The sequence below is a fragment of the Pollachius pollachius genome, assembly GCF_949987615.1.
Source record: "Pollachius pollachius genome assembly, chromosome: 7".
Taxonomy (NCBI): domain Eukaryota; kingdom Metazoa; phylum Chordata; class Actinopteri; order Gadiformes; family Gadidae; genus Pollachius; species Pollachius pollachius.
The window spans coordinates 10,309,152-10,335,287 of record NC_136940.1 but is presented as its reverse complement, the minus strand read 5'-3'; the positions used below and the strand labels follow the sequence as shown (position 1 = coordinate 10,335,287).

At 45.7% G+C, this 26,136-nt stretch overlaps 1 protein-coding gene across 2 annotated transcripts in view; it reads right to left on the bottom strand.

Annotated features, from left to right (window-relative positions):
- Positions 1–25,506, bottom strand: part of tns3.2 (tensin 3, tandem duplicate 2) — a 27,216-nt gene extending 1,710 nt beyond the window's left edge. Inside the window, exons 1-15 of one of the 2 annotated variants that reach the window (XM_079739116.1) lie at positions 25,375–25,506; positions 25,093–25,139; positions 23,019–23,814; positions 15,994–16,121; positions 15,242–15,362; positions 15,022–15,090; positions 5,326–5,479; positions 4,670–5,106; positions 2,754–2,840; positions 2,473–2,604; positions 1,961–2,053; positions 1,339–1,416; positions 954–1,031; positions 417–585; positions 115–183 (exon numbers count right to left, since the gene is read on the bottom strand). In XM_079739116.1, coding sequence (XP_079595242.1) covers positions 115–183; positions 417–585; positions 954–1,031; positions 1,339–1,416; positions 1,961–2,053; positions 2,473–2,604; positions 2,754–2,840; positions 4,670–5,106; positions 5,326–5,479; positions 15,022–15,090; positions 15,242–15,362; positions 15,994–16,121; positions 23,019–23,622 — 2,219 coding nt within the window. In that variant the 5' untranslated portion in view covers positions 23,623–23,814; positions 25,093–25,139; positions 25,375–25,506. The remainder of the gene's footprint in view (positions 1–114; positions 184–416; positions 586–953; positions 1,032–1,338; positions 1,417–1,960; positions 2,054–2,472; positions 2,605–2,753; positions 2,841–4,669; positions 5,107–5,325; positions 5,480–15,021; positions 15,091–15,241; positions 15,363–15,993; positions 16,122–23,018; positions 23,815–25,092; positions 25,140–25,374) is intronic. The other variant, XM_079739117.1, reaches the window with a different exon arrangement.
- Positions 25,507–26,136: the final 630 nt, after the last annotated feature.

Below are 26,136 nucleotides of genomic sequence, written 5' to 3'. Positions count from 1 at the left end.
GTTTTCAGAAGAAAATATGTATCATCAAATCACCGCAAACGCACTATTTATAACGCGGAAAACACACTCCCTATTAAGAATTCCAAACAGCGAGCGGCAGGGACTAGTACTCACTTGCGAGCTTGTGGGTCCAGGGAGCAGAATATGACCGTGTTCACTGTGTAGTGCCTCCTGAAGAACAGTCTGCAGCAACACAAGTGTACACATGCTTAGGTCTCGTTTGCGGAAAGGCTGTAAGAGGTTGTAATTGAGGTGTGTGTGTGTGTGTGTGTGTGTGTGTGTGTGTGTGTGTGTGTGTGTGTGTGTGTGTGTGTGTGTGTGTGTGTGTGTGTGTGTGTGTGTGTGTGTGTGTGTGTGTGTGTGTGTGTGTGTGCAAATGTGTGTATGTGTGTTTTCCGTGCCGGCGTGTGACCCACTTCCTCTGGTTGTCTGTTAGTGTGATGCCCTGGGCGGAGACCTTGAAGTGCACCACGGTGGACGTGGGCTGGGGGTCCGCGGCCAGGGTCTGGCTGGTGGCCTTCTGCACCGCTTGATGACCCGTCAGGGACTCCAGCTCCACGGAGCCCAGGTACCACACGTTGCATGCTGACACACAAACACGCACACACACACACACACACACACGCACACACACGCACACACACACACACACACACACACACACAAATTATATAGTGTGTCTAAGAACAGGTGAATCAGTTTGGCAGTAGACATTTCAATGTATCTCACGTACACACGCACACACCCTCATACACAAACAAAAACATGTATACGCACAGGCAGACATACAGAAACACACTTACAGACACATGCAGACACCCACTTCAGCTCTTGTCTGAATTGAGGAATATGCAAATGTCACACGCACGTCATCATACATGTAGGCAGCAGACTGCACAAGTCCAAAGCTAGCTCCCCCTGTAAGTGACGGATCCAGACAGACAATACACTACCTGCTCCTTGCTTCAGAAGTTCTGCTGCTGAGTTGGTAGCTGTCTGCGGAGATGAGTCATGGAGCTCCTCCATAGGGTCTGAAGATAGACACACACACACACACCCAAAAGCACGCACACACATAAGCACACACACATAAGCACACATGTACAACCAAAATAATTCAGTGACAACGTTTTTCCGTGAAACAATACAAGTATTACACATGAAACAATTACACATGTATTGTGGAATTAATGAAGCCAGACCAGCTGTGGAAAGAATGCTGTTTCTGATGTTGATTGTCATAACAACATTTACCAATTTTCCATGTAACTTTCTGTGAACACGCCCTAAACTGACGATTACCGCTCACACTTACACAGGATTAAAAGCACACGTTACCTTTGTCAGGGAGGATGAGCTTGCAGGGCAATGCGAGGGGGGTAATGGAATGTTGACACACCAGTGCAGTGAGACTTCCTTTCAGATGCAAGCACATAGGAAACACATTACATGCACACAAGTGGCGAATAGAATCAATGCACAGAAAGTATAAGGCAGTATAGTTCAATGACTATAGGGTGTGACTTCCAGCCAAAGGGTACTGGGTTCATTCCCCAGTATCTGTTGCCTACCAGTAGACATTATAGATGGAGATTTGCTCAGTAATGACATGTATATAAATCCACAAGGAACCACTTTGGAAAAAATACTTTGCTTAATGACCAATAATTGCAGTAGTCGTTTTAATGCACTTCTTGATAACGACCAATAGAGGGCAGTAAAGAGTTTATTCAAAACCTTGTGCTGAGAATCCTTGGCACTTACTTCCCTTCGGCATCTACTCCAATTATATCTATCTACTCTATTTATCCTTCTGAAGGAAATAGTTTACAGCCATATTACCCTGTAGCCCTACTTTTAAAAGATGAAGTGCAATCAAAAACACGTAATTATCAGTGTCAGGAAGGGGGTATGCCTAAAAACTTTCCGAACAAGCAATACAGAAAGTCCAGCCTCTCACCGAAGTAGGGCTCGTTGGGACAGCCCTTGAGTCGCACGCCCTTCTGGGTGCACTCGATGAGGAAGTGCCTCACCAGCTCATTGGACGGATCCCCTGCGAAGAGGAACACCGTAGTGACCGATGTGTTCAAAATACCATGTCGAATTATTAGTATACCTAACTTTTAATGGTGGATTTCAGTTTCTTGTTAAAATAAAACTATTAAGTGTAAAACAATAATCTCCAGAGTTGACTGGGCATCAGTCAACAGTCAGTCAGTGCTAATGACTAAATAACTTCTAGTAGAAAAAAGATTGGCTTCAACACATTGCAAAGCACGGCAAAGATGATCGGGATCGGCTACTGACACTATGTGTGTACAACCTTTAAAACCATGCTTCTTTTATCAATCCAAATCATTCTTAGGTATTGATAGAGAAGAATTCTAATGAAAAATGCTGATGTTTCCATGATTGATTGACGTAACTTTTGCAAAGGGTGCTATTATTATTAGTTATTATGTGGGGATCTACCTTTCTTGCTCTGTTGCAACACAGAGGGGGGAGGTGTTGCCACTTTCATTGCCAACCCATAGGCCCCACGAAACGAGTGACTGTCCCTGACGATGAACGAGCCTGGCTCCTTGTCCTTTAGCAGTGTGATGGCTTTGAGGTCAACAGGAGAGGAAAGGAGGGTTGCTCACATTAACATTGCCAAATTTAACACTATAAACGGTCAAACAAACCTGCAGCCATTGCCTTGTTATCTGCTTGGTAGCAGTCCACCAACCCTCCCGTCCAGGGCTAATATTTACCTTGGTCTCGGGAGATGTCTGGCTTGTACCAGAACTTGGAGGTGTCTTGTACAAACTTCACAGTGTCCTGCTTACTGCCAGACAGCTCTGCGAAGCAACGATAAAACAGATTACCCATCCGTCTGGCGCTTGTTGCAACGGTTAATAAGAGATACAGAGAGAGACAGTGAGTCATAGACGGGGAGAGAGAGAGAGAGAGAGAGAGAGAGAGAGAGAGAGAGAGAGAGAGAGAGAGAGAGAGAGAGAGAGAGAGAGCGCCGTGGTGAGAGAGGGAGAGAGAGAGATCAAGAGGGAGAGAGAGATAAAGAGATAGGAGAGAGAATCAAGTAGAAAATATAACCGCAAGCGGTGATTAACGGGGTCCGAGCAAAATTAAAAGTCAAGAACACACTAATGGAAGATATATAAACCTGACATATAATTATGAAGGAAAGATTAACACACTTAATGCAATACTATGCCTCGGCTTTCAAGTGAGCTGCAAAGCAATGGCCGAATGTCATGTTAAGCTTGTTCATGACGCTATGATCGTGATTCGAACTCTCAACCTAAGGATCACCTGTACAAGGCATTATCCCATTGAGCCACTGATAAAGTCACTCAATGAGATAATGCCTTGCATAAAGTATATAACATCCAGGAGACTCCAAGCACACATTTGTCAAGTGAATTAAGGGTTTTTTAAAGGCAAATAATGCTTTGAAAAATCTTTGAAATTCTGGAGAAATTAAACATTTGTAGTCAAGAACACTAACGGAAGAAACATAAATATGACAGTGTTAATTATGAAGGAAAAATGTTTAACGAAGAAGTGCCCCTTAATGCCATACTGTGTCTTGGCAGTCCGATTCTTGTAAACTAATGAGCCAGAATGTTGATTGCCTGATGACTTTCAGGTGCTGTTGTGTTTCTTAAATGAGTGCCAATAACAGATTGTTACGTTCAGCTTGTTCATAATGCTCATGTTTCGAACTCGCAACCTAAGGATCACCAGTACACGGCATTATCCCGTTGAGCCACTGACATTCCTCACCTGCATGAAGCCTAATTCACCTGGTCAAAATGTCGATTGATAAGCACACAACATTAAGAAAACTCCAAGCACACATTTCACAAGAGAATTAAGGGCTTTCTTAAAAGAGTACAGATCTGAAAATTTGCACTGTTAATGGTATCCACCTAGTTATACAATAACAAAATGGTCATATAGGCAAAATGGGTTGAGACTTTGGACGTTTGGCTTTTCTATGAAATTGTGGGAAAAGTAAACATTTTTAGAGCAGAAGACCGGGGTGAAAATGATGCATCTGATTTTAGAGATTAATATGATGAAAGAATTTTGAGTCCAGGTCAATCTCGTAAGGAGAAATAAGGCTAGTTCATAATCTTTTTAAATAGCGCCACCTTTGGGTGCAGTACCACAATTTGGGTTTATTAGTAGTGGGGGGTATTGATATCCACCTAATAATAGTCGTAGGTTTTTTTATACAATAACAAAATGGTCATATAAGAAAAATGGGCTAACTGCTCCAACTTTATTGGCCAATATTTCTCAAATGGAACTAAGTAAAACAAATTCTGTTTGAGGATTTTTGTGAGGCTTGGTCTAAAGATTGTATGTGGCGGTTTTGGTGAATTTTTGACTCTTTTTGTAGCCTGTGAATCCTTTTTTGTAAATGCGTCTGATTCTAGAGATTAATATTATGAAAGAATAGCGCCACCTTTGGGTGCAGTACCACAAACTTGACTTACGGTATAGGCTGCAGTATGACTTTTACAGAATTTGAGCGAAAAAAAAAACGTTACAGAAACAATAGGGGCCAAGCAGCTTCGCTGCTCGGACCCCTAATTAAGACGAAGAGTGCTAATGTTGCCAGTACAATCTCTTTTGGATCTTCTGGAGCGGCCAGCTGTACCTGAGTATCCAGGTGAGGAGGTCCGGCTGAGCCCCCTGAGGGGCTCGGGGGAGGAGAAGGGGATGCTCAGACTGCTGCCGCTGTGGGGGCTGGAGAACCCGCTGAAGGACGGGGAGTGCGAGTGCAGCTCCCCCCCTTTGCTGCCTGCCCTCTTCTCGGGCAGCAGCGGGGGCAGGCCCAAATCGTCAGGTCCCAGGCCCAAACTGAAGCCCAGACCCCCCAGACCCCCCAGACCCTCCATGGCCTCCAGCAGGCTGTGCTCCAGCACAGATCCGTTCCCCAGGGGTAGGGAGGACAGGTTTGACTCCCCCATCTCCCCTAGGAGCTCCGGTGGGGCTCCAAGGCCTGTCGCCCCCCCCCGGGGGGAGCTGTGTGACAGAGGGGTCAACTGCCTGGGCGGGAAGGGCGACCTGAGAGAGCAGGGTGGCGGGGTGGAGCTAAAGATGAGAGAGGGGTCAGAGCATGACTTAATATGGAGGTACCTGACCACCTTATTGCTTGGAATGCTCATAAAAGGCTCAAATGCTCATAAAAGGCTATTCTTAGCAGGTGTTAAATTAACAAATGATATGCTTTAAATAATATGCTGTCAACTTGATGTGTGTGTGTTTGTGTGTATGTGTAGCGGCAACCAGCCGTATTGAATTGGGATGTACCTGTCTGTGTGTGGGAGCGGGCTACTGGATGACCCGGTGGTCCTGGAGTTAAACATCCCCTGGCAGGAGTCGGGGGTCCTACACAAGTCTGCCCTGAACAGCTCTGCTTCTGTTGAGCCAGCATGGCTCATGCTGTCCATGAAACTCAGGGAATCTGCAGAAACAACATAAAAGGAAAAACAATGACTAAAACATGAGACCACACAAGTGACTTTAAACATCTCTATGTACGCTGTACAAGAGACCTGTACACTATTTTTGTATTGCTTTTTCATCTTTTCAACATCAGCAGACTCCGTCTCGCGATTCCAGTCATGCACATGCACCTGTAACTTGATCGACCTGCAAAATACTGCCCCCTTGTGTACACATTAACGTGACATGAAAGTAAACGTCCAAGCAGATTTGATCCACGATCAAATCTGTGTCTCTAGGTTTCAACATGAATCTTGGCAGGTATGTAGAACTTTAACTCCATAACAAGAACTCCTAAAAAGCTGTGTCTATTGTTTTTTTACAGACTGGATTTAGGACTTTATGGCTTAATGTTCTATGAAACAGGCACTGCTTCTGCATTGGATTACACTTTAAACATAAAGTGCGCAGCTTTGAGATGTGATGGAACACATTGTGTTGGTTTGTGGCGAGAGTCATCCAACTCTATCCTGACCATCCTGACTCTAACCCTGGACTCACATTCTATATGAAAGGATATTGTGTTCCAACCCAAGTGCCTACATATTGCTAACATATTTACCACCATAAATGTTTATACATGTAAATCCTAATCCAAACCAGTATGTGTAAAAGTGTGAAGTATGATGATACAAGCTGCCGTTCAAACTCCTTTAAAAGCATCTGGGGAACACTTGTACTCCCATACCGTTGCCATTCAAGTTTAATTTGAGTTACATTTATTTCTGTTGAGATAATCAATCAGCTGGCCATGTTTTGGAGCTGTAAAATCCATCTCGATGAACGGCAGTTTCGAGATTCATGTTAGAAATATCTTTAAGTAAATGCAGTAAAGAATATTGGCCAGGGAGGCCATTAACATCCAAATAATCATAATATTTCAACATGAATATGATATAAAACCTAGTCACTGTTGGTTGCATTACAGTAACCGCTGGAGAGAGAGACAGAGAGAGAGAGAGAGAGAGAGAGAGAGAGAGAGAGAGAAAGAGAGAGAGAGAGGGAGTAAGCGTTTAAGTAAGAGAGAAAGAGAGAGAGAGAGCTCCTTTATCCATAGTGGCCAGGAGAACCTGTCTAAACATAGAACCTTATGGAGGCTGAAGTAAGTAAGGGGTAAGAACCACACAAAATGGAAGAGGAATATGATCCAAGGAGATACATGAGATGTCTCTCTACCTAGCCCCCAGAAAGAGGGCTAGGTAGAGAGACACAAGGGTATTTCTAACATCTATCAACATGGTGCGTCACCCAGCAAACATGAGGGCAGACCCCCTTCGGGCAAGAAACAGGCCTGTAAAGAATGATGAATCACTGTGAAAATATTCAGTCATCACAAAAGACCTCCTTGTTTGGCTGCCTACCTCCCCGCCTCCCCTCCCCTCCCCTCCCACTCCATTCACCCATTTTCTGTAGAAGAACCTATTGGGGACTGACCATAGCTGTGAGCCGTTGAACGTACAGCACGTTTAGCCAGTCATTATGTCAATGATATGAGTGTGACGGTATAATGAGTAGTCAGAAGGTATGCATTCTCTAAACAAAGCAAACACTGACATCACACACATCTAATGCGCTAAACCCCTCTCTCTCTGTCACAACTGACACACAAGGGAACGTTTAAGGACAATCGGCCACCCACCATCTCACCAACCCCCAGGCACTGCACACAAGCACACAAGGTATGTTACATGCCATTTGAGACTGCAAATGCACTGGCGTACTTTATTATTTGGAGTCCACATTGAAAGCTATTAACAACTGTAAACTGACACGCAGACACACACAAACACACATACACAAACACACACACACACACAAACACACACACACACACACACACACAAACCTACACACGCACACACGGGTGATAATGCACACATACACATACATCTTCATGTCCTCTTATGTAAAGATAATGCTCCTATTAACAAAATATTGGACTTTCTTTTCATATGTATATTTCAATATATGGATGGAGTTTGCATAAAAAAATATTTTAAGTATTCTGTCAACTTCTAAACTTCTGAGCCAATGGATTCTTTGGCTATATGAATAGCAGGTATGCATCCACACTCACAAGAAGATATTTACATACACACAAACACACACATACAAAAACACACAGACAAAAAACACACACACACAAGCACAGACATACATACACATAAAACATCTGCAAACACTAACATCTCAAAGGCAGACCCTCACACACACAGACACACACACACACACCTACACACACACACACACACACACACACACACACACACACACACACACAGCACGGCTCCAGTTAGGCAGTCTAGGCATTGTTTGGTTGACACAAACACAACACAACAAACAAACCATGATCTCTTAAACTTTCCCACAGTTGCTTTCTCTCTTCCTGTCCATTGGGACGATTCCCCAAGGCACAGAGAGACCAGGTTGGCTGAGACTAATTCTGCTTGTCTCATGGCCTTTCTGTTTTTCGGTCCTTTCACCTTTACCACCGCTGAACACTCCTATGTGTGACACGGATTCCATCACTCATACCATTCACTAATAACGGAAAGCACTGCGGCCGACCAATCACAACGCTGACCTTTACTCAATGTGATGCCAGGGCGTCGTATTCAATTAAATATGGCTGCCTTTCTGTACCCATGGCACCCATGTCACCATAGCAACTCACTTTCTGCTATAGGCCATTTGTTTATTCGAGAGAGGGTAGATGGCAGCGAGAAAGTGTGTGAAAGAGAGAGGGAGAGGAAGAGACAGATTGAAGTAGAGGCAGAGACCTAAGTAATGACCACCAACATGTCCATACAGACAACACACCTAAAGGGATTCTAAAGGGAACGTTGTTATTCCTGTTATTTTCTCGATGTTTCCGGCTGTGAAGAGATTACCCCGGTGCCCAGCTCTGAGGGAGAGAGCACAAAGCTTCACATTCAGGTATACACCAAGGAGGACCACTTCCTTCCTGGTAGCTTGAGCCCCATGAGGGCATGGATGACCAACCTCCGCCCACTATAGTTGGGGAGGCACACACATACATACACAGGTGTGTGTATGTATGTGTCTGCACACATGCCATCACACCCAAGACATAAGTATCACCTCGTTTATCAAACAAAACCCCCTTCTTATAGCCTGTTTCCCAACTGCCATCTCTTCAAGTTCCCTACCTCTATCTTCCCTGTTACATCATCAAAAAGGAATGATTTAAACTGGGTTAAAGGGGGGAAAAGTTAATAAAAAATGTGTTAAAATGACAGAGAAATGAAAGCCCTCCAGCAGTCACATGTGTTGAGCAGCAGAAGAGCTTCTTGTTGTATCTGACAAAGGCATGCTTCTCCTCCGATGCCCCATGGCCTGCTACAGTCTAACACACACACACACGTACACACACACACACATGCTCAACCACACACATGCACTCACGTTCAAGTGCATGCGCACACACACACACACACACACAGACACACACAAGTACACACGCATACACACACACAGACACACACACAAATACAGATGCATGTGCATGTAAACAAATGCAAACACAAACATGCACCCACACGCAAGTGCACGAGCATGCGCACACGCAAACACACGGGCACACACACACACACGCGCACGCACACCAGAATGCAAACACACACACAGATAGAGACACACATGCACCAAACAGACACCTTAATTAATTTGACCGACATTAATCACAGACACACACAAACACAATCAAGTACAGCATAGCCATCTCTTACTTAGCCAAAGAGGTTTCACAGACGTTCATGACTACAGGAATGCATAAATTAGCTTACAAAACCCACCACACCAAACCCACACACACAAACACACACTTGGCTGGTCTGGTCTGAAGGTTTATGGCATGTGACAGCTGTTCACAGAAATCATATGAAGACAACCGTTTCTTAGCAGAGAGAGAAAAAGAGAGGGAGAGAGAGAGAGAGAGAGAGTGAGAGAGAGAGAGACATACTGTACATCAACAGTATAAAAACAGCCAAAACAATATATGATTTCTATCAAAGATTAGAACCAATCAAACCTCTACTTGGGTGAACGCATTATGGCTCTATGCAAATGCTGCATAAATATCACACTCTCGCTTTCTCTCTGTCTCTGTCTCTCACTCCTCCCCTCTACCTCAATATCTATCATCACTCAACCATGCCGCTACCAGCCAGCCGCATGGCCCCTGCCTATTCAGGGACCACTCCAAAGCAGAGGTTTGGAGTGGAGTCACCAGAGGTTCTTGAATCAACTCCCTCTATTCTCTCTGGGGTGAGTGTTTGGACAGGGGACTCTATGCACCGGCTGGTGTGGCGTGGCGATGGATGAGGAGGAGCAGTAGGAGGAGGAGGAAGAGGAGGAGGAGGAGGAGGAGAGGAGTTACGAGGCTAGCTGAAGAGGGAATGAACAATACAGGCACTACAAACAAGTGGAAAACCGGGGAGAGAGCGAGAGTTACTGAGTGAAGGGTGAGGAAGGAGGGGCTGGTTGAGGGCTGGGATGCTATGGGTTGGGGAGTGCAGTGTGTATTGTAATAATGAGGACAGGATGTAGCCATCGTGAAGCAGAAGCGGCCTTTTTGTGTGTGTTTAGCTCAGCTTCCTGTACACACCGCCACCGGGGCGGGTGTGAATGAGAGAGATGCAAGCTGAAGTCCTAGAAGTTGCGTCCCAGAAGTCTGTGTACTGGAAGAGTGTTTTTTTGTAAGGAAACTTACTACTTTAAAGTGGTTGTCTGCTACTATGTAAGCGTGTGGATAGTAACCTCTATAATGCTCAAGAATACAAATTGATTGTAGTGGCGAGCTCGTGGGTGGGGTCGAGGGAGGGATGAGGTCATGGTGATGATGATGAGCATCACAGTCTACAGCAGTACCAATGGTCTTCAAAGACTGTTGGGGTTCGTAGCGGGTCACCAGAGAGAAATGGAAAAACGACCTGCCCCAGGCTGAAAAAACACCAGTGGTGTTCCTTGCCTCCCCCGATGGAGGCCAGAATACTTTGCTTTCAAAAAGGATGACATCATGTCCGAGCATTGCAGTGGAACAAACTGTCTCACTAGCAAAAAACGGAGAAACGCGTTTAAAACAAACCGCTGACACCGCTTATTAAAATACCACAACTGGTGATGTGTAGCTAGAGAAATTGAGAAGAAAAAGGGGAAGGGAGAGAGCAAGAGAGATTGGGCCGAGCAAATTAAAAAAACAGTACCGGTATGTTATCAAACCATCGTAACTGTCTCTCATAACTTCCAAAAGGCGAAAGTACCTTTTTACTATTGTTTACATGCATGGTAGGCGTGCTCATGCTGAATGCTGTTTGGCAGAATCAGTAGAAGGAAGTGCTTTTGACAAATTATGTTGGTAGCGGATGTTTGATCAAAGCGAGGCGGTACGACGGTTGGATCTAAGGCCGGTATTTTCCTTTCAAATCCATTGAAGAAAAATTCCACAAGCAGTCTGCAAACAGCAGAGATCAGGGACGATGAGCATGGATGTGTTTGTGTATACTCCTCAAAGTTATCAGGAGGGAGAGAGATGGGGCGGGGGGAGATAATGGAATATAAACAACACTAGAATGCATGAAAACAAAGTGGAGTGGAATAGAATTGCGATGGACAGGGTGAGACATAAAATATAAAAGTCTGACAGGACTAAAGGGACTAAAGGGAAGAATCTGTGGAGAATGAGGGACAGGAAGCGGCTACCTTTCAATGCTCAATGTTGAACACACACACACACACACACACACACACACACAAACTACAAGTACTCACACAATATATTGACACAGGCATGCTCAGTGATACACTTGTGTTGCGCTGTGACTCCAAGTCGAAATGTAGTCGAAATGTACATACCAATAGAGGCAGTCATGGTGCTGACAGCTACATAGAGGTATTCCCTTCTTTGCTGGTTTAGGTTACCAGAGCACCCCTTTGTTGCCTCTCCTTTATCCGAAAGGATTTGAGGATCTTCCCACAGTCTGGCTTCTCTGCTTTCCTCTTTCAACTCTTGTCTTTTCCACAGCCCGTCCTCTATCAGTTGAAAGGTGGAAGGGTCGGGTGGGTGTGGGTGTCTAGGGGTGGGGGAGCTGCACGGTTGTGGTGGGGAGGGGGGATGGAGACGCGCTACCTTCCAGTCCACCTTGAGCGACTCCCAGTTAGCCGAGAAGCGTCCGTCCACTCCTGCTATTAATCTCCAAAAACGTTCTCCTCTCTTGCCCGTGTCTTTTCCTCAAACTAGCTCTCTCCTTCTCTCTGGCTCTCTCTTTCTCTCTCCCTCCCTCTCTCTCTCTCTCTCTCTCTCTCTCTCTCTCTCTCTCTCTCTCCCCCTCAGTCTCACTCTCTGTGTGCTGTAGGGAAACTGGAGCCCTTGCTCTCTCATTGCTGGCTGAATGGAGCTTTTCATGCGCCGGAGAGCAGCCTGCCCATGGTCAATTCCTTTAGTTTCCAGATGGAAAAAAAGAAAACGGCTGCCCGTGTGTTCCTGGCTTGTTGTGACACTGCTTGGGTCTATTTTCTATGGAGGGAGGGGAGGAGAAGAGGAGGAAAGGCAGAGGGAATGAAGGGGGTGTTTTGGGGGGGAGGGTTGTAGAATTCCCCCAAGCCTTGTCTAAATATTCCCCCGCCTCTTCCTCTCACTGACCACTGAGCATTGTCTCCATGGCACTACCGCAACCACTCTCCAACAGATGAAATTGCATTCCTAGGGGTCACAGGTTGCATGTGCCCATGAAAGGCCAGAGAAAGGGGATGGGTCTTGGGAATCTATGGCCTCTCTGTCAGTGCATGTGTCTCCACTCTCAAACCATCTGCTCGACCTATAGACATAGACACACACACACACACACACACACACACACACACACACACACACACACACACACACACACACACGCACACACACACACACACACGCACACTCACACAATCACAAACACGCATGCGCACACAGGACGGTATGCAGCCACTAAGTGTCTACTGCCATTTGTCTGATCATCAGAAATTAGACAATAAAATCAATTTAATCTATTGTATTGAGTTTGCTTTAGGTTCAATATGAGCATATGGCACTTGTCTTTCATTCAACTCTCGGTCAATATAAATGAATTGGCATGAAAGTTGGCCGGGACATGTCCATCCGACTGTCTTAAAGGAAAATGCTAAAAAGTTTGAGTTTGATTTTGAGTTGTTTTAAAAGGGCCATGGCAACGCGTCTCCCCCTCTCTCCCTCCTTCATTTATCACTAATGGCCACCCATCACTTGACCTCTGACCCATTCTAATCAGATAATCAATACGTTATTTGAACTTGCACAACCATATTTACAAGAATCCTTTGCCCGAGAATACAGGGGGTCAATAACCAAGAATTTCTATCAACCCTTATAATAACGTATATTAAGATAGTTGTAGAGATAGGTGTGTACTACTTCGAGACACTTGCAGTCAAAAGCACAACAGTCCACAGCCCTATCTTACTCCCTCGTCTTGCTCCCTTGACCTCAACCTCATGTAGCTTACCCTGGTCAAGGAGCATGGAGCTAGCTAGCATATTACCCAGGTCAAGGAGCATGTAGCCAGCTAGCATGTAGTTTACCCTGGTCAACGAGCCTGTAGCAAGCTAGCCTTTGAGAAAGGGAATCAGTCTGACTTGATCTGTTGTGGTTGCAGTGAAGACGGCCACGGTAACTCATGGTAATCTGTTCTAACATCACAGTAGCACCCCGCCCCCCTTGGGTGTGCGATTAAGATAATGACCAAAATACAAATCTTTTAAGTGAGAGGGGAGGGGGCAGGGATCTTACTGGAATGGCTGTTTCCCAGACTGCCGTCTGCCTTTGACATGGGAAAACAGGAAACTCTTGGAAGAAAAAAGACAGACTCTGACAGCCTCCAACACAGTTAGAGACTGCTTGATTATCTGTCTGACCAACAGAGGAGTCAGGCCAGGTGGTGTGTTGACCGTGACACAGAGCGGAATTTCTGTCTGTTCTGCTGAACATATTTACAATAAACAAGTGATGTTGCTGGCTTGCAATTGCAAGCAACAAGTGCCCTGATCCAAGGAGCGTTTTGAAATCATGCAGCTTATGACTGATCTTGCCAAACACCATGCAGTCATTGTACGTGCACAGCCCTGAAAACACTGCTGGCTGTGAGGAGTTCGTTGCTCAGTGTTGCATTGCTTAAGGGCAGTATTTTGGGGCAATAGGTAAGCCGGTACAATCTTAGGCTCTGCTTGATGGTGCGCGGTCGTGGGTCTGTGTGGTATGGAGCAGTTGCAGTTGAGTATGGGCTGTCTGGTGAGTTTTGCTTTTTTTGTGTGCTTACCAATTGCACTTATGATTGCCATAGGGGCCGAGGTGTTGTCAACCATCACAAACAGCCAGTTGAGTTTTTTTGGTATGTCTTGCTTTTTTTGGTAAGTATTTGCTTTCTTTTTTTGACAGTGGAATTTAGTTTGTTTTGTTGTCTTCAAATTTTCAACAAGTGTGAGTAAGGGGAACGGTTAGCGCAAATTGTTTGAGCTAAAAGCTTAAGGTTGTAACATAAGTCGCAGTTCTCTCTAGGACCTGGTCCCTCCGGATATCCCAGCAGGAGTCTCTCCCAGTGTCCCCTCCCTCAGCAGGAAGTGAGAGAACATCCTGCTAGCCATACTCTCTTCCTCTTTCACCGTCTGCTATTATTAGTCATCCAGCTGGCCTTTCTGTCTAATGGGATAGAGGATGCATATCTACGTCTTACAATAGCATTATTCCAATGACCGTTCACTAGTTTTCAACATTTGAGTTGGATGAATGGAAAACACTGAAACCCGACACAGGTAGTGGCTACTTAGAGTAAATAGACCTATGTCTCCCTATGAGTCATTGGGGTCTATTTTAGAAAATCATGGAGTGTACGTGTGTGTGTGTGTGTGTGTGTGTGTGTGTGTGTGTGTATGTGTGTGCGTATGTGTGTGTCTGTGTGTGTGTGTGTGTCTGCGTGTGTGTGTGTGTGTGTGTGTCTGTGTGTGTGTGTGTATGTGTGTGTGTGTGTGTGTGTGTGTGTGTGTGTGTGTGTGTGTGTGTGTGTGTGTGTGTGTGTGTGTGGGGGGGGGGGGGGGGGGGGGGCTGTTTGTGTGTGTGTGTGCGTGTGTGAGAGAGCATATGGTCCCACTGTATATGCCAGGAAAGATTCCACCCTACCATTGAACCCTGACCAGAGGCAATCACTAATCTGGTGTTTTGGTTAAGACTTCAGTCTTCTGGCCAGTATTTTATGGTACTCGACATTGTACCATAAAATACCCATAAAAAATAAACTGTTAAAACCACATGCTTCAGTGTTCCACCACTACACACACACAAACACACACACACACACACACACACACACGCACACACACACACACACACACACACACACACACACACACACACACACACACACACACACACACACACACAAACCCACACAAACTCAGTGTGTGTGTAAACTGTACCTTCTGAGGCTCTGCTGCACTCCCTCTGCCTCATAGACTTAAGTTGTGAGAATTCAGATAATTGCTTTGCTGGAGAGAGAAAGGAAGGGTTGGATGAAGTCACTCATATCTATAGATGTAGTATGTATATATGTTTGATTGAATGTATGGATATACGTATCATATATATATATATAAATACATGAAACTCAAATGCTTTGTAGTTGTTTTGTGTTCTCACCGTAGGGTGTAGGCGGAGACACTGGAAAGGCGGGAGTAGAAGGTGCAACGTCATAGCTGTCAATCACAGCTGTGTTCTGACCCCTAAAGTCCACACTGTCCATCTTATACAGAGAACCAAGCTGTAAGAATGACATTGTTTTCAGATCCAATACATTTAATCACTGAGGTTTGTTGAAGGAATAGGGGCCCACACTAACCACATTTTGTACCCATTAAAGATGCATGCACAAACACAAATTCAGAGACATATGCACACACAGCAGACATCTGTTTGGTGATCTGTATGTGGCTTCAGTATGTGTTTTACTGTAAACAAGGAGGCCATTCATGCAGCCTCGCCATGAACATCTGCATTAGCTATAATCTTTTAAAGGAAAAATCCCACAACATATCCTTGTTATTCACCAACAATAAGTTGATATGGCAACACATGAATACCTTCATCTGTTAGGAATTCTTCCATTGAAAATGCTAATAATTAACTGTTACTTATGTTACAATATATTGAATTATAATTGCCAATTGTTGTAGTTAATTCAATCGATTGCAATTAATGTGGTTTTAAGAACACTTCACAGAATTCACCTGTACATTATGAAAAACATATTGATACAAATAGATTTTACAACATAGTCATACCACCAAAAAAATAAAGGAAAATAAAGGGGAAGAGACTGTTCTTACCTGTGAAGGGAGGGGAGTGTTACTGTGAGGGGATAGGATTGTAACTGTGAGGGGTGGGCGTTTTACCTGTGATGTAAGGGGACTGCCACCATTTACAGAGGAGTTTAATGTCAGAGTTCTGCTGTCACTAAAACTCGGACCGTTGAAGAAAGAGTAACTTGTTGCGTCACTGGCCTGCCTCTTCTGCTGCCACCCTGTTTAGAGACAGAGAGAGAGAGAGTAAGGGAAAGACAGGGGAAAGAGAGCCAGACAGACATATAAAGAAGGAAGTTAATATGGTGACTTTGACTTTTACTAAAGAAGGAGGTTAATATGGTGGAGCAGCACAGGGGTAGAAGATTACCAATACTTAGCGGCAAACTAAAACAATTCATTCTTTTAGAGCTTCGATACTTCCGAGAACAGAATCGCAACAAAAAAGTGCATTCTCTTAAAAAAAAAAACTACAAAGATAATAATAATAATAAGAAGAAGAATAATAAGAATAATAATAATACATTTTATTTATAATGCACTTTACATCAACTCAATGACCTCAAAGTGCTACAATGCACATAGATAAATACAACATAAAAGACTAGATTAGATTAAAAAGAAAAATAGCAGAGAAAAAATAATAATTTAAAATAGCAGTTTAGCCAATGGCTTTTCTAAAACGATGGATGGATGGAAGATAGTTTTCAGGCCTGTTTTAAAAGAATCCACAGTCTGTTGGGCCCTTAGATGGTCAGGGAGAGCCTTCCACAGACTGGGTGCAGCTGAGCAGAAGGCGCGATTGCCCATAATTTGGAGACTTGTCCTCGGAAGCTGGAGGAGGTTGGCCTGTCCAGAGCGGAGATGGCGTGAAGAGGAATGGGGGGTGATAAGTTCTTTGAGGTAATGGGAGCAGTGCCATGGAGGCACTGGTGGGACAGAAAGTCGCTGGATGTTCTTGCTGGGGATCCTGATGAGGAGTGTGTTGCAGTAATCCAGCCTGGAGGAGACAAAGGCATGGACACGTTTTTTGGAATCGGGGAGATTGAGTATGGGGCAGAGTTTTGCAATGTTCCTGAGGTGGAAGAAGGAGGTTTTGCAAAGATGTTGAATGTGGGCCTAAAAGGTCAAGTGAGGGTCCATTCTGACACCGAGGTTAGTGACTAAGGATGAGAGGTGGATGTCGTGGCCGGAGAAGCTGATGTTGGTGATAGTGGATGACCGAGTCTGGTGTGGAGTGGCAACAAGAATGGCTTCCGTTTTTGAGCCATTGAGATGCAGGAAGTTAGCCGCCATCCGCAACTTTATCTCTTCCAGGCAGGTGGAAATTGTGGATAGGGCTGCAGAGGGTTTTTTTATTTTTTTTTTTTTATGTAGAGTTGGATGTCATCAGTGTAGCAGTAGAAAGATACTCCATGCCGGCTGATGACACGACCAAGGAGGAGCATGTTTAGCGTGAAGAGGGTGGGGCCAAGGACTGATCCTTGAGGGACACCACAAGTGACCGAGTGCGTGTACGATTTAGCATCACCCAGGGATACATACTCTGCTCTGTCCGAGAGATATGATGTGAACCATGTCAGGTTAGTGTCTGAGAGACCAATGGAGTAGTGAAGGCGGTGTAGAAGGATGTGGTGGTCAACGGTGTGTGCGGGTGTCAAATGCTCCGGTGAGGTTGAGAAGGGTGAGAAGTGATGGAGAGCCAGCATCAGCAGTCATCAGCAGGTCATTGGTGACCCTGACCAGGGCAGTTTCCGTACTGTGGCCAGAGCGGAAACCAGACTGGAACTTCTCAAAAAGACTGTTTGTTATGAGGTGGTTGTGGAGTTGGGCAGAAACTACCTTTTCCAACACCTTTGAAAGGAAAGGGAGGTTGGAGATGGGGTGGTAGTTGGCTGGTGCTTCGGGGTCAAGGCTGGGCTTTTTGAGTAATGGCTTGATGACAGCAGTTTTTAGAGACGTGGGGACATGCCCGGACCTGAGAGACTGATTGATGATTTTGGTGATCATAGAACTAATTGCAGAGGAGTGACTTTTTATCAGGGTTGAGGGAAATGGGTCCAGGTCACAGGTGGAGGGCTTCATCTTCCTTAAGATGTCTTCAATCTCATGCTGAGTGATGTCGGTGAAACAGCAGAGGAGCTGAGTAACCCCGGACTGAGGGTTGGCGGATGTGACTGGAGACGCAGGAGGGGCAGAGGGGCTGTGGAGAAGAGAGGGCGGGGGCGGGGGCGGGGGAGAAGAGAGCAGGGGGGCTAGAGAGGGGGGAGGGCGGATGGCCGGGGAGGCTGGAGAGAAGGGAGCGTTTGTTGTCTACTTTTGATTTGAAGAAGGAGATGAAGCTGTTGCACCGCTCCTGCGTGTTGTCTGAGTGTAGGGGGTTCTGAGGTTTGAGGAGATGATTTATGGTTGAGAAAAGCTTCTTGGAGTTACCAGGGCTATCATTGGTTATGTGGGAGTAGAACCGGGACCGTGTGTCACTGAGGGACTTGCTGTGAGCCTTATGATGTTCCCGGTAGGCTAGTTTGTGAACAGCAAGTCCTGAGTCCATGAAACGCCGTTCAAAGACACGTCGTTCAAGGACACGCCCCGTTCTCTTCAGAGGTCGTAGCTCACGCGTGTACCAGGGGGCTGAGCGTGTGAAGGTGACGGTTCTGGGCTTGACTGGGGCAGGGCAGTCCAGGAGGGCGCTGAGTGATGAATTGTAGAGATCCACAGATTCAGTGACTGAAGGGGGGTTGGCAGCGGAGAGATGGAGGAGGTCAGTAGTCATGGTGACTGGGTTGATGTTTTCAAGGTTCCTGAAACTGATTTGTCTGTTGGGCTTTTTGAGGGGGAACAGGGTGGGTAGCCCCATTGAGATGGCCTTATGGTCGGACACGCCCAGATCGTGCAGCGAGAGATTGCTGATGGAAGTGGAGTTGGTGATCGACAAATCAAGAGTGTGGCCTATGGAGTGTGTTGGGACATTGACGTGTTGGTTGAGGTTGAGACTGTCAAGAAGATTAAGGAATTCAGCTACAGAGTAGGAAGGGGGGTTGTTCACATGAATATTAAAATCACAGAGTATGATGATATTCCCTGGGGTTGTGTAGAGTGTGGTGAGGAGGTCATGTATCTCTGGGATGAAAGCTGGGTTCGGTTAAGGGGGCCGGTAAATCAGGAGAATTGTACTGGAAAGTGACGGTTTGCATTTAAATGCAAGACATTCAAATGAGGAGTGGACAGGCAGGGACAGGGGGGACAACTCAAAGTCTCCCCGGTGAACAACGGCAAGGGCACCACCACGGCCATTGGTGCGGGCTTTGCTGAGGTAGGTGTAGCCAGGGGGACAGGCTTCATTAAGACTAGAGAAGACATCTGGTTGTTGCCAGGTCTCAACTAGGCACATGAAGTGTATCTCCTCATTGATGATGTGGCCATGAATAAAAGATGCCTTATTATTGAGGGATTGTGCATTTAAAAGTTCAATTTTAACAGGGGGTGCTAGGGTGGTGGTAGCGGAGTGTCTCTGTAGGGGCCGGAGTAGGCTGTAATCCACTCCACGTTTTCTGTCCTGCTTAGAATGAAATAGCCTCTTGGTGGCAGTGCGATGACGTACCAGTTGCGCGACGGGCGTCCAGATGGAGGGAATGCCCTGCCCAGGCTGCTGGTGGTAAACAAAGTTTCTGCGTGTACTCCATTGGGCATAATGGGGGCGACGCAATATTCCAATTTCATTTATGATGGGGATGTTAAGTCCAAGAGTGATTGCAGAGTTGAGTTTGTGGAGTTGTGAGATGGAATAACTCAACGCCATGCCAACCAAGGACGGATGCTACCTAGCCTCGCTCGCCGCTGGCAAAACAATGTTAGCGCCACTTAGCAGCCAGCCAACAGCTGACCCACTAGCCAACAGCTGACCCGCTAGCCAGCAGTCGGTAGCCCATAAGCCAAGGCCAACGTCAGAAAAACCTCTCACGGTGGACTCCAGCCAAGCTCGTGGAAGTTTGTAGAAACGGTGATAGAAGGCTTTTCAGGTTCGTCAAACTTTGATTGGTAAAAAAAAATTATCCATATGAGGGCTGTAATCCAAAGTAGAGGCGAGGTCCAGATTGCTTTAGAAAGTTGGCGAAAGAAAAAAGAGGTATCTAAAACGGTAAGAGAGAGATAGACTCGGTGAGCAATGGCGGCCAAAACACGCCAGTGTCCACCTCCTGTCAAGCAACTGTACGACTCCACGTATGAAACACGTAAAAAAGAAAACTGGCACACTAACAATAGGGAAAAGGGACTATATATAACAAAAAATCTACAAAATGTTCAAAGTATTCGTGAAAAATATTAAAAATACTGAATAAAAACAAGCCAGACCGAGCGGCGTTAGACTCGCCAGCGTCCCCATTACTAGGCAACCAAAAAATGAAAGGTTTTTCACACTCAGTTATGGAATGGATGTCTCTCTATCACATGTTGACGATGGCAACGACCCTGGCACACAGGCTTGTTTTCTGGCCAACACATTCTGCAGAAACCATTAAACAGAGCAATTATCAAGGGGTATATAGTGGTCCCACCATGAGTTAGGAACCTGGGGCCGAGCCAGACCCTACCCAGGCCAGATGGTTTACACGGAATCCAATACATCTGTCGGAACAATCAGTTGTTCCAGATCCTCCTCGGGCTCCACGTGAACTACTAGGCGTCTACTGGGGTGAACTATTTGCGACAGAGAGAGAAATTCCAAGAACACACGCACACACCCAGACACACACACACACACACGCACACACACTCACACACACACACACACACACACACACACACACACACACACACACACACACACACACACACACACACACACACAGTACCGGGCAAGGAGACACACCCGGTACTAACTGTGATCGCTGTGATTTTTATCGCTACAGGAGCCGAGATCCAAATCATCGAGAGACACGAGTAATAGCAGCATGCTTTGAAATACTCTTCTGAGAAATGGGAGATGAAGCCAGACATTAAGACATGATGTGATCGCTGTCTGTTGTTCAGGGATCAATCACAAGAGGGAAGACAAAACATTGATCATATAATGTCATAGCAGGGATCACGGTGGGAACTCAGAAGCCATATTCTAAAGTAACTTTCAAGCTACTGATTTGGCTTCTGCGTGAAAGCAACGAATCATAAGATAAATAACACGACAGATTTTGGGCGTTTTCCAACCACTCTTCCAAAATATCCCATGAGCACAAATCTGATTGCAGCAATAGTTGGTACATTTACTCTGAACCTAACGTCCCCAGCCTTCTTTATGTCTTTCACACCTGACCTGAGCTCTCACTAATTATACGTAGCGGAGTGATGCTCATTGTGAGAATGTGTGTCGAGATCATATGAGGTTAAAGACAACGAGGAGATGAAGGGTGATGTTCAAAGGCATTCCATGCCCCTTTCGGAATTCCTGCCTTAGAGCGTCACTTTGTAGGATGAGAACACACACATAAACACCAAGACGGATTTACAAAAAAATGATACACAACAGATGTCCCAGACAGGTGGAACAGAGACAGTAAGACAACAAAAGAACATATCCTATATTCAAACCCTGCCTGTTTTGGCTAATAGTACACACTGCCCACTGAGGTTCAAATGTTATAGGTCTGTTGAACAGCAATGTTTTTCGTAATTACACATTCCCAGAGCTGCCACAAGTTGTTTCGGATCACAGCAGATGGGATTTGTCACACACACCTTGTCTTGAACCGCGACAGATGTGGTGGCCCATTATGCGTTTCACGTTAATGGAACAGCTTCCCCACAAGCATTCCACCAGTAAGGAAGTAATGACATCACTCTCACAGCTATGACCTCATCGAAACAGGGCTTGTGCAAAAGGCTTCTGGACGAGGCAGATGTTTCTCACTCTTCTATTCGAGTAATGGATATTATGCCATGGGGAGTCAAGCGATAACTCGAATACTTTGAGCAGAATGTTTAAGAAAATTTCCCGATATGGAAATAGAGATAAACACAAAGAGTATCCAAACTATATGATGATGCTATCGTCGACGTGTCTGTATATGTTGGTGTAAAAGCGGCAAAAGGAGGACCCAATAGAAGAAGTTAATGATCAAATGAAATAAAACAAATTTAATTAAACCTAATTAAATCAGGTATCCACAGATTCTCTGTGAATCCCTAACAAACCTTCACCACACTTACAGGTAGAACTGATGTAAACAAGTCCCATGACAATGACAGGAAATACAATTGTCAGCAGAATTACAGGAAGTCTTCTGCAAAGGCAGAGCAAAGCAAATCGGAATAGGCTAAACCCAAAGCTGTTGACTTCAAAAAACTCCTGCAAGGAGTTTGTGTGTGTTTCAAATTAAATTAAGGCCACCATTATTTGGGGGATTGCAAAACAATATGAGAAAAATCACAGATAGATCTTAAAGGACAAAGCCGAAAGCCATGTATGCTTCACTTCCCCTTGCTTTCCAGTAAGGGAAAATCCTTATTTTCCCCTTTATATTGACCTTATTTTTTCTGCCATGTACATGGCGGACCTGTTGTATGTTTAATGCTCAGTTTCCACCCACTCAGTAAATTCTGTACATGCAGTATGGGTATACGTATGCATGTGTGTTTTCTGTCTCGCTCATATTCTCCCCCTCTCGATTAGTTTTCCACAATCAGCCAACACTCCAGTATGAGTATAATGGTTCTCTGTGTGCTGTGGTAAGGTTGCCTTTAGTACCATCACCTCTCTCTCTCTCTCTCTCTCTCTCTCTCTCTCACTCTCTCTCTCTCTCTCTCTGTCTCTCTCTCCCTCTCTCTCCCTCTCACTCGCCCCATCAAAATAGCAGCGTTGGCATACTGTAGGTAAATTTTTTCCGGGCTGGTTCGCCAGTCAGTCCCAGGTGCCATACAGAGGACTTCTGTGTATATCTGCCCTGAAAATATGTGGAGGGCCTGCATGTTGGTTTCAATCAAGCCCTCTGCTTTAGGATGTCAGCGACTTCATAAATGTGTTTTTCAGCAAGCATTTTGTCGCTGCAGGTAATCGCTGAAGTTTATTTCTTTGCTTTGTAATCCCCCACGTAGTGTCCCATCACAGTAGGGCCGGGTCTCACCTGCTTTGTGGCCCTGTCCTCCGGGACTGAGACCGTTGCTGTGGAGCGAAGCGGAGCGGGACAGCGGGGTGCTGCGGGTGGGCACGGGTACGAAGGTGGGGTCTAGGTCCAGAATGAGCTGGTTCAGCTGCTCTATGGACTCCTCCATGTCTGTGGCCAGAGACAACTCCTCTTCCTGGGACAGTTCAGACAGCGAGGAGGTGTCGCCAAGGGCAACGCGCAACACAGCCTCCCTACTGCTTGTTCCCCTTGGAGGGGTGTAGGGCGGTGACCTGACTGAGGGGGGTGTTTCCTGGTCTCTCCTGTGTCCCCCGTTCACTACGGCGTCCCCGGCCTCCGGAATGTACCTGCTGTAGTCGGAGGGAGCGCGGACAACACGCTGCCACGCCAAGTCTCTAGGCGACGGAGATGCGCACATCCTGACGCGCCCCTGGAGACCGGTGCCCGTCTCGTCAGAGGACAGCCGGCCGACGGCAGCGGAGCTCGGATCAACGAAGGCGGGAAGAATTGCATCGGTGTCCTCATCGTCCAGGATGTCAGTCTCTCTCTCGCCGAGTGGAGATCCTCCTCCATCAACTCTGCCGGGAGCGGAGATCTCAGTCATGACCTCCAGGGGAGGTGGGGTCCTGTCTGAGACTTACGCCAAGGACAGCTTGAGCGTGGAAGCGGATGCTGAGTAGCCGACGGTGCTGAGGTCCCAGCGTCACTTGATCGGCCAGACCCCGTCAGAATAGCAGACCTGTGACTTTTAAAAATCCCGCTGGTTTCTCACTGGATCTCTGATGTCCACACATCACTGGGGTAAAGAAGAAAAAAAAGCATTCTAAACATATATAATATATATTATTATTTCAAGTGATACATTGCATATGTGTAGTACATGATGCACATTTGAAAGTATAGTCAAAATAGACATGTTTTGACTGAATCATTATTCTAAATGAATCATTATTCCATACACACAGTCTGTGACACACGCAGCACCTGTTGCACCACAGACCTCACTCTAGACTAACTTCATCATGATAACAAGCCCTTTGTGTGCAGCATGCGTGTGTCACGGAAAGAATATGTCAGAGACACACACACACACAAACACACACACACACACACACACACACACACTCGCGCACAGTTGGAAAGATACGCATTAACATTATAAAGACATGATTGCACACAAGCATACCCAAAGACAGGTAAGAAGATAACATTATAAACACACACATACACACACACAAATACAGGCCGACACAGATAAGTATTTAGATAACATAAAAAACACCCCACACACACACACACAGACACACACACACACACACACACACACACACACACACACACACACACAAAGGCAAACACATGAAGAAAGATAAACACAAACACATACACACAGACATGCGCACACACAAAGAAACAATGTAAACACACTCAGACACACACACTAACAGACAAACAACAAAAAAGTGGCACAGTATTTAAAAGCCTTAAAAAAACAACTAGCATTATCTTTGGTCTGTGTTGCAGATAGCTCTCCAGCCAGAGGAAAATTAGGAATACCACTTTGACTTTATTTGTTATTATTTTACATAAAAACAGTAGCACTTCTATGATATAACCAAGTAAGAGGTTTGTGTGACTATAGAAATAGATAATAGTCATTTTTAGGCCCACAATATATATATGCGATTGTTGTTGTGTGCTCGTAAGAGTACAGTACATTCCATTCAGTGGGATGCAGATGCACAACCTCTTGAGACCAGAAAGGTAATAAACTCAAATATCAGTCATGCATGGTAAACCATCACAGCTGGACCAAAATAACCCAACACACACACACACACACACGCACATGCACATGCAGATATCTAACCAGCCATGCAGATCTGCAAAACCCTGTCACTTTCACTATACACACACTTCAAAACCACCACCCTATTCAATGGAATCCAGACAGACTTTTCAACTCCAGTGTGTAACAAAAAATGTATTCCGTGAAACAAGGAAAGAAACTTTAGACCCAACAACACAACAAGTTCACACCAGCCATCAATAAAAAAATAAAAAAACAGCTTACTCGAGGATGAATCCCGAATGGCACAGAAGAGTCTTGTTATTACATTGCTGAAATATATAAACAAGAATCGATCAGAGAGTGAAGCCTTCCCCCTCACCAGTCGGACACAGAAGGAAAGAGAAACAGATGACAGGCGGAACGGGAACGAGAGGAAAAGACCAGACTATGCACTACTATGCACGATACAGAGGTAATGGGGGGAGGAGAGCGAGAGAGAGAGAGAGAGATAGGGTGAGTGAGTGAGTGGGAGTGAAATATAGTCAGAGGGGTCCAAACACAGACCAGTTCGGTGGTGCTCTGCTCCAATCCCGCGCGTCTCCTCTCAGAGTCCGTTAGGCTCCCACAGGAAGGGCAGCAGAGAACATTCTTTCTTCAAAGGTGCTAACAGCCCCCCTGTGTCCCTCTTTCTCTCCCTTTCCCTCCCTCTCTCCCCCCTCTCTCTTCCTCTCTCCGTCTCTCCCTCCCTCTCTCTGTCACAGCAGAGCCGGGTGCTCTCTCCCTCTGTCCCTACACTGTAAATCCCTGCCTGTCATCTTTGAAACGATGTGTGTTTTTCTTTGTGCCTGCCTTGTCCCCTCCCCTTCTCTCCCGCCTCTCTCGTGGTACGGTGAAGGGAAGCCCCCCCCACTGCACTACACAGGTAAGAGGCTTTTTTTCTGCACACTTCAGCTCCTCTGGACGGGTGGCTGAAAGGGAAGGCTAAAGGGGGATGGCTTCACAGTCATTGGACAAATACACGCCCAATCCTCGCATGCACACTCTCCACACAGTCACACACGCACATACACACAGACACACACACACACACACACACACAAACGCACACACACACAAACACACACATATACAGTTGTGCCAGATTCAAACAAGACACAGTAACACAACTAACAAAGATAAAGCAAAAGACCTTGAAATGGCGAGAGGAATGTAAACATGGGGGCGGGCGACAGAGAGATGTGTGTGCATGTGCAGGTACGTGTTTGTGTCTGTGTGTAATTTTGTATTGGTGTGTGTGTATGCATGCTTGTGTGTGCATGTGTGTGT